This window comes from Myotis davidii, unplaced genomic scaffold (assembly GCF_000327345.1).
Source record: "Myotis davidii unplaced genomic scaffold, ASM32734v1 scaffold214, whole genome shotgun sequence".
Lineage (NCBI taxonomy): Eukaryota > Metazoa > Chordata > Mammalia > Chiroptera > Vespertilionidae > Myotis > Myotis davidii.
The window spans coordinates 1,615,783-1,628,276 of NW_006285782.1; the positions used below are offsets into that span (position 1 = coordinate 1,615,783).

Here is a 12,494-nt window from a genome sequence, read left to right on the forward strand (position 1 = left end):
GGAGGAGGGAAGGGGGGAGGAAGAGGAGGAGAGGGAAGTGACAGCTGCCTCTTCCCGGCAGGCTCCCTTTGGCTTTCTTCTGTTAACACTTCCCTCCTGAGCTTTGCTTCTCTGGGCTCATGTTACTGTCCCCCAGCCTCCGCCTCTCCCTCGCTCTTCCCTCCATTCCCTTTTCTCTCTTGGTGTCATGGCTTCGTCGATGGAGTTAGAGCAGCCACAGGTGTGGTGGTTCTAGGGGTAAAATGGACTCACCTGAGTCTCACGGAGCATTGAGAGAGGGGAGGGGAATGGATGCTGGTGATGTGCCCAAGGCCACAGGACCAGCGAGCGACAGGACAGCGACGGGGAACCCAGATGATCTGGCCCCAAGGTCCAGGTCTTAGCCGCCAGGTCCCTGTGTGACAGCTGCCTTCCTGGGACTCAGGTGACCAAACAGTTTCCCTCCTCCCTTCCTTCCTCCTTTCCTTCCTTCCTCCCTTCCTTCCTTCCTTCCTTTTTAATCCTCAGTCAAGGATGTTTAGAGAGGAAGAGAGAGTGGGAGACATTGATTGGTTGCCTCCCATACTCACCCTCTAGGGCATCGAACCCAAAATCTAAGTATATGCCCAGACGGGGAATCACACGGGCCGGGGTAAAAGACAGAATGTTGACAGATGACAGATAATAGGTCAAGAGATATCCAGCCAACCATAGACACGGAAACGTGAGTAGCAGGCACAATTCCTTGTCCTTGTAGAGCTCCCGTTCTACTGGGGTGGGAAAGACAGGAAGTACAACATTTAGAACGTTCGGTGGTGCTATGCTATGAAGAGCAGGCGGGGGCGGGGGAGTGCGGTGACTTCGGAGGGGCTGGTGCAGTTTAAAAAGCCAACCAGGACGACCTGACAGAGGGAGGCGAGGGAGGGAAGTATATTTAATGGAAGAGCATTCCAGGCAGGGGGAATGGCAAGCACAAAAGCCCTGAGCTTGGCCCAAATTTTTGGAAAATACGGAAGCAGGGGTTGTAGCAGAAGCTGGGGGCTGGGGGGTCAGAAGACGAGACGAGGTCAGAGAGCTGACATGGCAGTAACAGCACGAGGTGTCCCGTTCCTGCCCATGTTGCCCATGAACAGAGGGCACCCTTGGTAAGCCGAGTCCCCCTTGGTAGGAAGGTCCAGGCATATACATGCCTGCCGGGTGGAGCGTGCTGTTCTGGAGGAGGAACTAGGTGTGCCGGCGCCCAGTCCCCACCCCGTGGAGAGGGAGGCTGACGGGAGGGGCCATTCTCTATGGGGACCCGCGGTCCTCTGCTGGGCACACTGCGAGGCTTCACTGAGCTGTAAGGAACACAATAGCTGGCACTGCTCGTGGGCACGGTCCTCTGGGTCGCTGTGTAGGCATGCTGTGAGGCTGCCCCGGGCATTATCTGTGGCCAAGACATGCAGGTGAGGAGGCAGGTAAATGGTGGGAAACTAAATAAACCAAGCTCTAAAGTCTGATTACTCAATAGCCTCAGCCATTCTGGCAGGAAAAATGAATTTTAAAAAAAAACCACACAGAAGAATCTTATTATTTTTTTGGTTGTGGGGGTTCCTTTTGTATAAGACAGTGGTTCTCAACCTTCCTAATGCCGCGACCCTTTAATACAGTTCCTCATGTTGTGGTGACACCCAACCATAAAATTATTTTTGTTGCTACTTCATAACTGTAATTTGGCTACTGTTATGAATCGTAATGTAAATATCTGATATGCAGGATGTATTTTCATTGTTACAAATTGAACATAATTAAAGCATAGTGACTAATCACAAAAACAACATGTAATTATATATGTGTTTTCCAATGGTCTTAGGCGACCCCTGTGAAAGGGTCGTTCGACCCCCAAAGGGCCGCAACCCACAGGTTGAGAACTGCTGGTCTAAGATAAAGTAGAGGAGAAGGGAGTTTACTAGGAAACTCAAATATTGGCATAAGATGAAAAGGTAACATGAAAGCCTTTAGAGCAGGGACAAGTCAGAAATGATAACTGAGTGCATGACCGCTGTTTATTAAGTTATGCAATAGCCGCGTGTAAGAAAAAGACACAGCATATGCTCGGGAGGCAGACATTGGCCCTAGAAACCTGCTATGAAAAGGCAGACACAATGGCTCATTTGTAAAGTTCATTTTGATTCTGTGACTGGAGAGAGCAAGCAGCACGCGGAATCTTAAGTAAATCAGCAAGGGTTCCCGCCCATGGGGCCTTCCTGCTCCCAGCCCCACGAGTGCTCCTCCCAGCCCCGGGCACCACCATGGCAGCTCCTGCTCACAGGGGCCGGGCCTGCACGCTGCTCTCCGCCCGCCCGCCGGCGCCCTGCACCCTGGCCTGGGCAGCCTGGGGCTGTTACTCGGCGACGGACAGCCAGATGGGTTTTTGTGCCATTTCTGCCAGAGTTGTAATCCTCCCTCAGACACAGCCTCATGAACATCTCACTCTTTTAATATGAAACTGCCAAGAATAGGAGTGAAGTGTGTGTCTCTCTTGGTCATCATCCCGTCAGCGTGAACATTTCAGAAAAGCTTAAACAAAAAACGACAGACAACCTGCCTCAGCTGAATAGGCTGAGAATCTTTGCCTTCTGCTTCCCAAACTGGGACTCGCAAGTAACAATGGTCAGGTCGGAACACACTGATGGGGAGTTTCTATCTGTGTCTCGGCCCAGGGGCCTGGCCCAGGGTTGTGTTTTATTGTAACAATTACGACGGCAAAGGGCTAGCAGCCTTTATTTATGAAGGGGCTCATACGGGCTGAGAAGCAAAACCAGAACTCGAAATGATAATAAGAAAAAGACACACAGAGGAACTGGGAGCACGTCATGAGAGAAACACTAAAGGTCGTCAAAAGTCACTTGGAAAATGTGGAGCTTGACTCATGAAAGAGAAACGGTGACGATGCTGTCACTGGTCGTTATCGAAGGTGAAGACCGGAGCATGCCCAGCACTGGGGGCGATGAGAGAATCGGCATCCTCTCAGCTGCTGGTGGAAGTGTCCACGGAGGAAGTGTTCAAATCTGTAGGGAATTTTTATCAGGTTATTTGAGCCGAAGCGACTACATATGCCAGAAAACAAGATCTCAAATGCTCCAGAGAACGGCTGCATGACCTGCCGCGCTAGGAATTTGTGACCAGGCCATCCTGTGTGGCTACTTTGGGTCACAGAGCTTGTCAGGCCTGCCAGTGCCTCCAGCCCAAGCTTGTCAGGTGTATTGCATAGTCCAGTTTTTGTTCACAAAGGATAAATTGATCCACAAATATATTCACCATCACATTATTTATAATATTACAAAGAAATCTATAAAAACTTTAAACTTTGCAACTGCTATGCAGTCATTCAAAATATCATGTAGGGGACATTTCTAGTGATGTAAGGAAATATTCATGCTATAGAGATATTTACAAAGGGAGACATAAACAGATGTAGTTAATGCAAACTCAACTCTGCAAAACAACGTTCCAGAAGGAAATGTGTTGTTAAAAGTGGTCATTTCTACGCCCTGAGGTTATGGATCAGACTTCCACATTTCTAGTCATCTACCATCAGCAAGTATGTACTTTATTTAAAACGGAAAACAATTCACCTAAAAATGGCAACAATGATTCAGCAGCCTCCCCTTTGCCCTCTGAAGGAAGTACCCGCTTATCATTAAAGGGAATTAGAAGGCTCATAGTTGTGAGAGCGTGATAACTACGATTACATGATTCTTAAAAGCCAAAACAAACAAACAACCGGGTAGGCTCCTAGGACAGCCGAGAAGGGTGCCATGGGGTTTCCCAACCAAATGTCCGTTGACTGTGAAAGGTTTAGAAAAGGAAGCCAGGATGAGCCTCCAACCTCTCTGTCCACGAGCTCCCAAAGTCTGTCCGTATTTCCAAGAGGAAGTGTGTAGGGCTATCCCAGCACGGTGTTGAGTGTCTTGTTAACACGTTGCGTACCACAGAGAAATCTCTAAGACATACACCAGGGACCGCACGTTTTTGGGCAAACTGCACATTATTTAAATCATCATAATGCACTTTAGGTGTTGTTTTTCAATAATTATAAAATTTTTATTTACAAAAACAATTAAACAAAGTTCCTAGTACTTTTTTAATGTATGGTACTGCGTAAAACATTTTCCTCTATGAAGATGGACCAAACAAAATTTACATAAGTATCTAGATTCGCTCCTTTTTCCATGGGCGTGAAAAACGAGAACACTCGTGAGCGGTCCTTAACAGATGGCACGCGAAACACAAGAAAACTCCTAAGTGGTACGAAATGTGTTAAAATAGACGCATGTTAAGATATGTATGTGGCCGAAACCGGTTTGGCTCAATGGATAGAGCGTCGGCCTGCAGACTGAAAAGTCCCAGGTTCGATTCCGGTCAAGGGCATGTACCTGGGTTGCAAGCACATCCCCAGTAGATGTGCAGGAGGCAGCTGATTGATGTATCTCTCTCATCGATGTTTCTAACTCTCTACCTCTCTCCCTTCCTCTCTGTAAAAAATCAACAAAATATATTTAAAAAAAAAAAGATATGTACGTGAAAGGACAGAGTGAGTTCCTCCTGTGTGTCAGCACCACGCTGGCGAGAACATGGAAGACAGAGGAAAGTCGTCCCTGGGAGAGATCACAGCAGACATTCTAGCTCTGGGCTGGCTCAGTGGTGAGGGGAGTCCCGGGAAGCTGGGGGAATTTGTAGAGTTTAGAGAAGTGGTTCTCAACCTGTGGGTCGCGACCCCTTTGGGGGTCAAACGACCCTTTCACAGGGGTCGACTAAGACCATCAGAAAACACATATATAATTGCATATTGTTTTTGTGATTAATCACTATGCCTTAATTATGTTCAATTTGTAACAATGAAATTGGGGGTCACCACAACATGAGGAACTGTATTAAAGGGTCGTGGCATTAGGAAGGTTGAGAACCACTGGTTTAGAGGAACAGAAAACAGGGCGGAACTTTAGGAGTTGGGCAGACGGGAACGAGGACAGTCTGAGAGACGCTGGATTAAGCAAAGCAAGACCGGAAGACCCACGGGAGCAGGGCCTCACTAGAGAATTCCAAGTTCAAGTTCTAAATGAGGCCTGACGGTGGAGACCCAGGCCGCCGAGCTGGGACTCAACTCCTCACACAGGGAGAGGCGAGAAGAATGAAGGAAACCAGAGACCCTGCACCTTCTCCAAACGCTCTGGGGCTTCTTAGCTCCTTTATTTTGTTTCACTCTATTGAAAACTCCAAAAGGTCAGAAGCAGAAAAACAGGAAGTCAGAAACAAAGGGCTGGAGGAGCTGCTGGAAGGCGGCTGAGAAGTCCCATGATCTCTCGAGGGAGCCGTGTTTTCAAGACGTTTAATGGTGACTTCGTTGGAACCCAAACATAACAGGCTCGATAGAGGAGAAATAAGGAGGAGCATTTATACAAAGGCAAGTCCCAGCCTGTTGGTTTCTGGACAAGGGAGGCAAGTCAAACCTTATTTCCTGCAGCACAATGACAGAAGTCGGGGTTCCAGGCCGAGAAATCTACTTTCCACCATGAAATGCCTACCGTCACTAAACATGCAGACAGAGGCTTATGCAAGCATGTGTGAAATATGCAAAATATGTCCCGCTGGGAATTTCTCCCCGATGGGCCCTAACTGGCTAAAACTCCTATTATCTCAATCTGATAAAGTGTGGACTAAAGGCACCATTTTCATTCTTGATAAATCTGTAGCAGGCGCCATAGCTGCAGGACTCTCCCAACCACCTTCAAACGGGGCCTCCAGCTTCTCCGTTTCACCAATTCAGGCCTCCAGAGACGGAGGATCAGTGGCTGCAGGGGCAGCTCCCCGGGCTCCGCTGAGCTGGCCCTCACCCCCAGCTCGCAGATGCCATGGGCAGAAGACCGTGGTCAGGTGGTGGCACCATGGAGTTGAGCCTTCCCTGTGTGATTAGGTTTAGGTTCCCGTCCTAACAGGCACCTGCCTCACCCCCAGGCAACATCCCTGGGTCTCAGCCTGGGAGTCGCTGATAAATCTTTATTCTCATTTATTTGCATTCACTCAGGTCCTTTGATTGGAGTCACCTGCCAGACTGAATGTTTGTGCCCGCCCCCTCCCCGCCCCCATATGTTGAAACCTGATCTCCATCGTGATATTGGGTGGAGCCTTAGGGAGATGATTAGGTCATGAGGGTGGAGCCCTCAGGAACTCGATTGTTATAAAAAGGCCCCAGAAAGCTAGCTCCCTTGCCCTTCACCACGAGGACACCTCTGTGTCATCGCTGAACCAGGAAGTGGGCTGCACCAGACGTGGAGTCTGCCGGCACCTGTGCTGGGACATCCAGCTCCAGAACTGTAAGGAATAAGTTTCTATGGCATTTCTGTTACAGCGGCCATAGAGACTAAGACGCCGCCTCTCCCTCTGCCTGTCCCACATCCTGTCCCTTCAGACTGTTCTTTTCCATTTGCTCCTTCGGCTCTTGCAGAGATGTGGGGTGTGGGCAGGACCCTCCAGGCCACTCTGGCAGAGGGACTACTCCCTGAGGGTCCCTTCAGAAGCTCATCTCCAGGCCTGTGTCTTGGGGCCTCTCCCCAGGCCACCAATCACTTCACTGCTGAATGCCACCTGGCTCTCCTGGCTGGGGGACCGACAGGATTCTAGCTTCAGCATCCTGTCTCGTCTGGCTTCCAGCACTGGTTCCTGGGCACTTCACTGTGTGAAGGGCTGTTTTGTCCCGTATTGGAACAATTATATACTGAGGGCAGACTATTTCAGATGCCGATTGGGAAAAGTTCTACTGATTTAAAAGAATTTTTTCAAAAATGGTGGGGAGGGTTAGGCAAGTTTTTTAAGTTAGTTTGGCAATATGCAATAAAATCACTAAAAAGGATTCTCCCCTTGACACAATAATTGCACTGTTATATAGTTAGCACTTACTTTGACTATCGATTATAATGGTGAAAAATGAAAACTATTTGTCCAATAATAGTGTAATGGGTAAATCTGTGATGTGACCTACCATCCAGCCATTGACTGTTTTTGAAGAATATTAAACAGCTTTGAAAAATGTGTCTAATATTCAGTAAGAAAAGCATTGTGCTTAATGGTATGATTATTTACAAATACTGAATATTGGTTGGTTAAAAGTGGTTTTACCGTATGTGATGGGAAAAAGGTTGTTTTTATACATTTTCCTTTTAAATATTTTTCAAAGTTTCAAAAAAAATCAATGTATATTAGTATTGTCAGGAAAAAAAAATACTGTAGTTGTTCTAAAATGATGTGATTTCATCACCAGGAACGTGTTCCCGGAGCAGGCAGGGACTCTGGTGGTCCTCACCCGCTCAGCCAGGAGCAGCAGAGCTGCGAGAACACCAGCGCCTGCCCCAACCCCAGTTCTGAGGTAACTGGCTTGCGGCCCAGTGATGGTCATCCTTACAGCTCCCTTCTGGTCCTAGGGGTCGCCAGGACCTTCAGCTTCTGCCTCTCCCTTCAAGCCCCAATAACAGCCTTGCCCTTGCCCCAGGCAAGGGGTCTGAGAAACCTCAGTGTCTTCAGGGGCTTGTGGTGCACGCTGACGTCTGAGGCACTCAGAGCTGCTGGAGAGCCTGTCCTGGCGACCAGTCACCTCACACTCCTTGGAGGCAGTGGGGGGAGAGGGTGGGAGTTTGCCGCAGGTTTCTATGGAATTCCAGAAGGGAGAGCATGAGCTTGTGAAGAAACTGGGAGGGAGAGGGGAGAGCTGGACACTCACTGACGTGACTTCCCTCAGGTTCCCAGGAGGGTGGCCCTACCGAGAACAAGAGATGAGCCTCCCCAGAGCCAGGCGGGGCGACCAGCTGCTGTTCCTGGGCATCATGGTCCTCGTGGTCCTGGCCGTTTTCCTGCTGTTCTACGCGCTCCTCTGGAAGGCGGGTGACCTCATCAACCTGCCCAACCTGAGAATCGGCTTCTACAACTTCTGCCTGTGGAACGAGAGCGCGGGCCGCCTGCAGTGCCAGCAGTTCCCTGAGCTGGAGGCCCTGGGGCTGCCTCAGGGCGCCCTGGCCCTGGCCCGGCTCGGCGTGTACGGGGCCCTGGTGCTCACCCTCTTTGTCCCCCTGCCGCTGCTCCTGGCCCGCTGCAACAGGAGCGAGGGCGAGTGGCATCTGGCCGTGTGCTTCCTGGCCATGGCCTCCATGCTGCTGGCCGGGGGCCTGGGCCTCTTCCTCACCTACACCTGGAAGTGGGTCACGCCCTCCCTCCTGGGGCCTGGATTCCTAGCTCTGGCCGCTGCCCAGGCCTTGCTCGTCCTCTTGCTGATGGCCACAGTCATGTTCCCCCAAAGGGCAGACGACAAGAGCAAGCTGGAGAGCTGCTAGCCCTGTCCAGAGGCTCAGACAGGCGCCAGAGGCCTCGTGGGCTGTTTTCGCAGCCACCCTGCTTCATAGCTAATACTGATTTCAAGCTTGAGCAGATGGGCCCCACTGAGGAAGGGGCACCCGGCATAAAGGAGGCCGGGGCTGTGAGGGTGACTGGGCCCTGGGAGTACGGGAGCACAGCATGCCGAATCCTGAGGGGGCAGGGAGGGTGAACAGGACTGAATGGTTCCACAAACGCTGCGTCCCTTCACTGCTCAAGCTAAACCTAGAAAGGATACAAGCACCACTTGTGCAGGGGGAATTGTACTTTTCAGCACTGTATATTGAAAAACTGTATAACAATGGTTGCCTCACTCTGCCTGCCAAAAGCCACCCTGACTACAGAGGCAATGTGGACTCGGCCCTGACCTCTTGTCCTTAGTGTCCACTTTGGGAGCCCGTCCCACTCGCACTTTCAGAGTGGCCGGGGATCAAGGCCAAGGCCGCCAAGTGGAAGGGGGCAGCTCAGGAGAGGAGGCCTCTCTGATGGGTAGAAGGCTTGGACCAAAGGTACCCTGGGAGCACTAAGCTCCCAGACAGAGCACTGCAGGCAAAATATCTTCAGGGCTAACAGGGCGGCGGCTCAGGGATTGCCTGGCTGCCTGTGAGGGAAACTGTAAATTCGGCTTCCTCCTCTCGCAGAGAGGGTGCTGCCTAAACTGGACAATTCTGGTGTATTTAGCAGCCATACTTTTTTCTGTTTGAAAGTTATTAAATTGATACCTTGGTGCCAATAAGTCTGACACTGTGACCTCATTTTCCCTGGAGCCTGGTCACTGAATACACAGACATGGGGACTGCAGACCCCTGTCCAGGGTGGACAATGCAGAGAGGAATTCTGATGGCAGTTCATTCGGATCCCTCACTTCCCAAGGCCGAGTGTCAGGGCTTCTGGCGCCACCCAACGGCATGGAGCTGGGCGCAGTCCCCAGGCAGCGCCAAAGCCTAGGGTCCGGTAGCTGTTCCGGCCGTAGCGTCCTGGGAACCGGTCCCTTAGCTGAAGAATATCTCCCTGACGTACTTGAACGCGTCCTCATCTTCTTCAGGGCTGCTGCTGCAGGCAGGCTCCCAGCCTGCAGACCCCTGCGGCCGCCCCAGGCCTGGGGGGAGGGCGGCCTCCCCACTGTCCTCACCCTCACTTCTCTCGGGAGAAGCCGGCCCCTCCAAGCAGCTGGGGGACAGCTCTGGCTCAGCAGGGCCTGCCAGGGGCCGCTGCTCCGAGGCCTTTTCCTGTTGTCGGTTCTGTGAAGAAAGACCAGACGAAACAGTAAATTTATTTCCCTAACCTGTCAGTGGTGGAGACCATGTCCAGAAGCAACTGGGAAGCCAGCACGGACCGGGTCGGGCACCGCTCCCAAATCAGTGGCCGCTGCACCTCCTCCAGCCCACTGCTGCCCACCCTCCCCCTCTCGGAGCTCTGGGAGAAACCAAGACCAACGCGGAGAGAAGTGGGCAGAGGCCTGAGGAACACCCAAGTAGAAAATAAATACATCGAAAAACCTTGTCTGGGAAGGCAGGTGACAATGGAAGGAGCACGGGATACAAAACGAGTGTGGGCCTACACTCGGTCACTCACAGGCTGTGCAACTTAGGGAAAGTCCCTGCCTCTCAATTTCTTCATCTGTGAAATGGGAATAACAGTATCTGAAATATCACCAGATTATTGCAGAGATTAAATGAGATAGTGATATATAAAAATACCTGGTCAGCCCTAGCCGGTTGCTCAATGGTCAGACCATTGGCCCATAGCCTGAAGGGTCTCGGATTTGAGTCCAGTCAAGGGCATGTACTGAGGTTGCAGGCTCGATTCTGGCCCTGGTCAGGGCATATGGAAGAAGCAACCAATCACTGTATCTCTCTCACATTGATGTTTCTCTCTCTGTCTCTCCCCCTCTTCCACTCTCTCTAAAATCAAGGGGGGGAAATATCCTCGAGTGAGGATTAACAAAAAAATTAAAATGCCTGGTCTATCATACAGAACCACCAAGCTCTAGGGTGGTATGATTATTAGCTTCAGGAAGACAGGAGGCCTCAGTGCTGTTCTGCCAGGTGCAGAGGCCAGGAGTCAACTTGCCCACCTGAGAAAACTAGCAGGTCAAGACTTCCTGTTCCCTTTGCTTCACCCCACACAGTCACCCACACAGGGCTGCTCGCCATGCCCAGCCACCCCTTCCCAGGCATCCAGCCCCAAACGCGTGGCTGGAGCACAGCTCACAGCGGGGGAGCGCGGCCTGAGAGATTCATGAGACAAGGGGCAAGTGGAAGGAGGGCGGACACGCAAGAGGGCTCCCCACGGCTGTTTCAGTCGGTAAAGAGTTTGTGGTTAAAAGAGGAAGAACCGCCAACTGTTGTGGCTCAGCTGGTTGAGTTTCATCCCATGCACTTGAAAGGTGGCTGGTTTGATTCCCGGTCAGGGGACATGCCGGGTTGCAGGCTCAGTTCCCAGCAGGGGGTGTATAGGAGGCAGCCGAATAATGTTTTTCATCAATGTTTCTATCTCTCCCTCTTCCCTCCTCTCTCTGAAGTAAAAACATATATTTTTAAAAAGACACAGCTGACTTTACCTCGATCAGGACCCCCAGAGCAACATCGACAAGTTCGGCTTCACTCATGCAGTACACCGTCTTCACTGCGGGGAGTCTGAAAGAAAGGCACGATGCTACAGATGGGGCAGACGGCTCCCCAGACCAGGGGTCCTCAAACTTTTTAAACAGGGGGCCAGTTCACTGTCCCTCAGACCGTTGGAGGGCCGGACTATAGTTTTAAAAAAAACTATGAACAAATTCCTATGCACGCTGCACATATCTTATTTTGAAGCAAAAAAACCAAAATGGGTACAAATACAATATTTGTATTTGCATGCGGATCGCGGGCCGTAGTTTGAGGTCCCCTGCCCCAGTCTCCCAAGGAGGAAGGAGAGCTGCATCCCTGGGCCTTCCGCCGGGGATGAAAGCACCAGCTTCCTCATTCTTGGGACCAGTGACTGGCAGAGGGGGGTCTTGGAGGCAATAGTGGGGGCTTCCCAACTCTGCCAACGCCCCCAGGGATTTACAAATAAGGCTTGATGGCTACTCCTGAGAGCCGAACAGACACACACATACCTGTCAGCTGATCACACGGACCACCAGGCCAAGACCCACCTGACACCTAACTGAACTCGTGAACACAGTACGGAAAGGCTGTGCCAGTCAGAGAGGGGGGCTGGCCGGGTAAGAAACCTTATAAAAGGAAGGGCAGAGGGGCAGCACTGAGCACCCGGGACCCCGTCAGGAGAGTTCAGGGACCTCTCCTCCCTGGCGGCCTCGAGACCCCACAGTTGGCATCATCCCACTGGTTCACCCACAGCCTCTGATCCAGGCTGGCACAGGGGCTGGCTGCTCCTGTCCCAGGAGGTCTGCCCACAGGAAGGCTGATGACCTGGCCCTCTCATCTTGCCCACCTGATGGTCACACTAATTGTTGCAAATGAAGAGAAGGGCGTTTTAGCCACCTGGTGTTGGACAGCTTGGCTGATGCCTGCGACCCGAGAAGGGGGGCCACTACCTGGGAGTTGCAGATTCACCAAGAGGCAGGGGCGTCTGCCTGGGCGGACACAGCTCGCTCAGCCTCCTGCATGCAGCCCTTGCACCTCTGAAGAGCTGGAGACAGACTGAAACCCCGCCCACCTCACCATCTGCAGACACTGCGATGGGCCTGGCTCCAAGGTGTCCCACCTGGCTGCCGCCGGCGCCGGGGCTGTCCTCGTCCTCCTCCTCTTCGGGGTCTGCACCGCCCAGATGCTCTTCTCAGGCCCCGGGGCTGTCATCCAGGAGGGAAGGACCCTCTTCTTATCGCCGGGATGTAAGGCCGCCATCCCTCTCCTCGCTGATGCAGCCAGGGCCCTCCCTTAGGGACTCGCTTTTCTGATCCAGGACAGCAAACCCCACCTCCTCATCACACCAGGAATTAACTGCAGGCCTGTTGGTCCTCGAATGGGAGCCCAGCTTTGATTCCTACAAAGAACAAAGCCCAGTGAATTCTAATATGCTCACAGGCGGCCCGGATGGTGAGCAGGGCCCGCGACTCAGGCCGCTCACAGGGCGGCAGCCAGGGAGGTGTGGTAGGCAGGCTGCTG

At 51.9% G+C, this 12,494-nt stretch overlaps 2 protein-coding genes across 3 annotated transcripts in view; one reads left to right on the plus strand and one right to left on the minus strand.

The window, feature by feature from the left end:
• The first annotated feature begins 6,183 nt into the window (after window positions 1-6,183).
• TMEM140 (transmembrane protein 140) overlaps window positions 6,184-12,494 on the plus strand; it is a 25,625-nt gene continuing 19,314 nt past the window's right edge. The window contains exons 1-2 of one of the 2 annotated variants that reach the window (XR_001512698.1): window positions 6,184-7,384; window positions 7,754-8,508. Coding sequence is in view for 1 of the 2 variants with exons in the window: in XM_006756695.2 (XP_006756758.1) it covers window positions 7,788-8,342 (555 nt within the window). In the remaining variant the exon portion in view is untranslated. Of the gene's footprint in view, window positions 7,385-7,753; window positions 9,116-12,494 lie in introns of those variants that run through there. The other variant, XM_006756695.2, reaches the window with a different exon arrangement.
• Window positions 9,212-12,494, minus strand: part of LOC102773202 (chromosome unknown open reading frame, human C7orf49) — a 4,122-nt gene continuing 839 nt past the window's right edge. The window contains exons 2-4 of the mRNA XM_006756694.2: window positions 12,094-12,372; window positions 10,946-11,021; window positions 9,212-9,623 (exon numbers count right to left, since the gene is read on the minus strand). Coding sequence (XP_006756757.1) covers window positions 9,375-9,623; window positions 10,946-11,021; window positions 12,094-12,233 — 465 coding nt within the window. The 5' untranslated portion in view covers window positions 12,234-12,372 and the 3' untranslated portion in view covers window positions 9,212-9,374. The remainder of the gene's footprint in view (window positions 9,624-10,945; window positions 11,022-12,093; window positions 12,373-12,494) is intronic.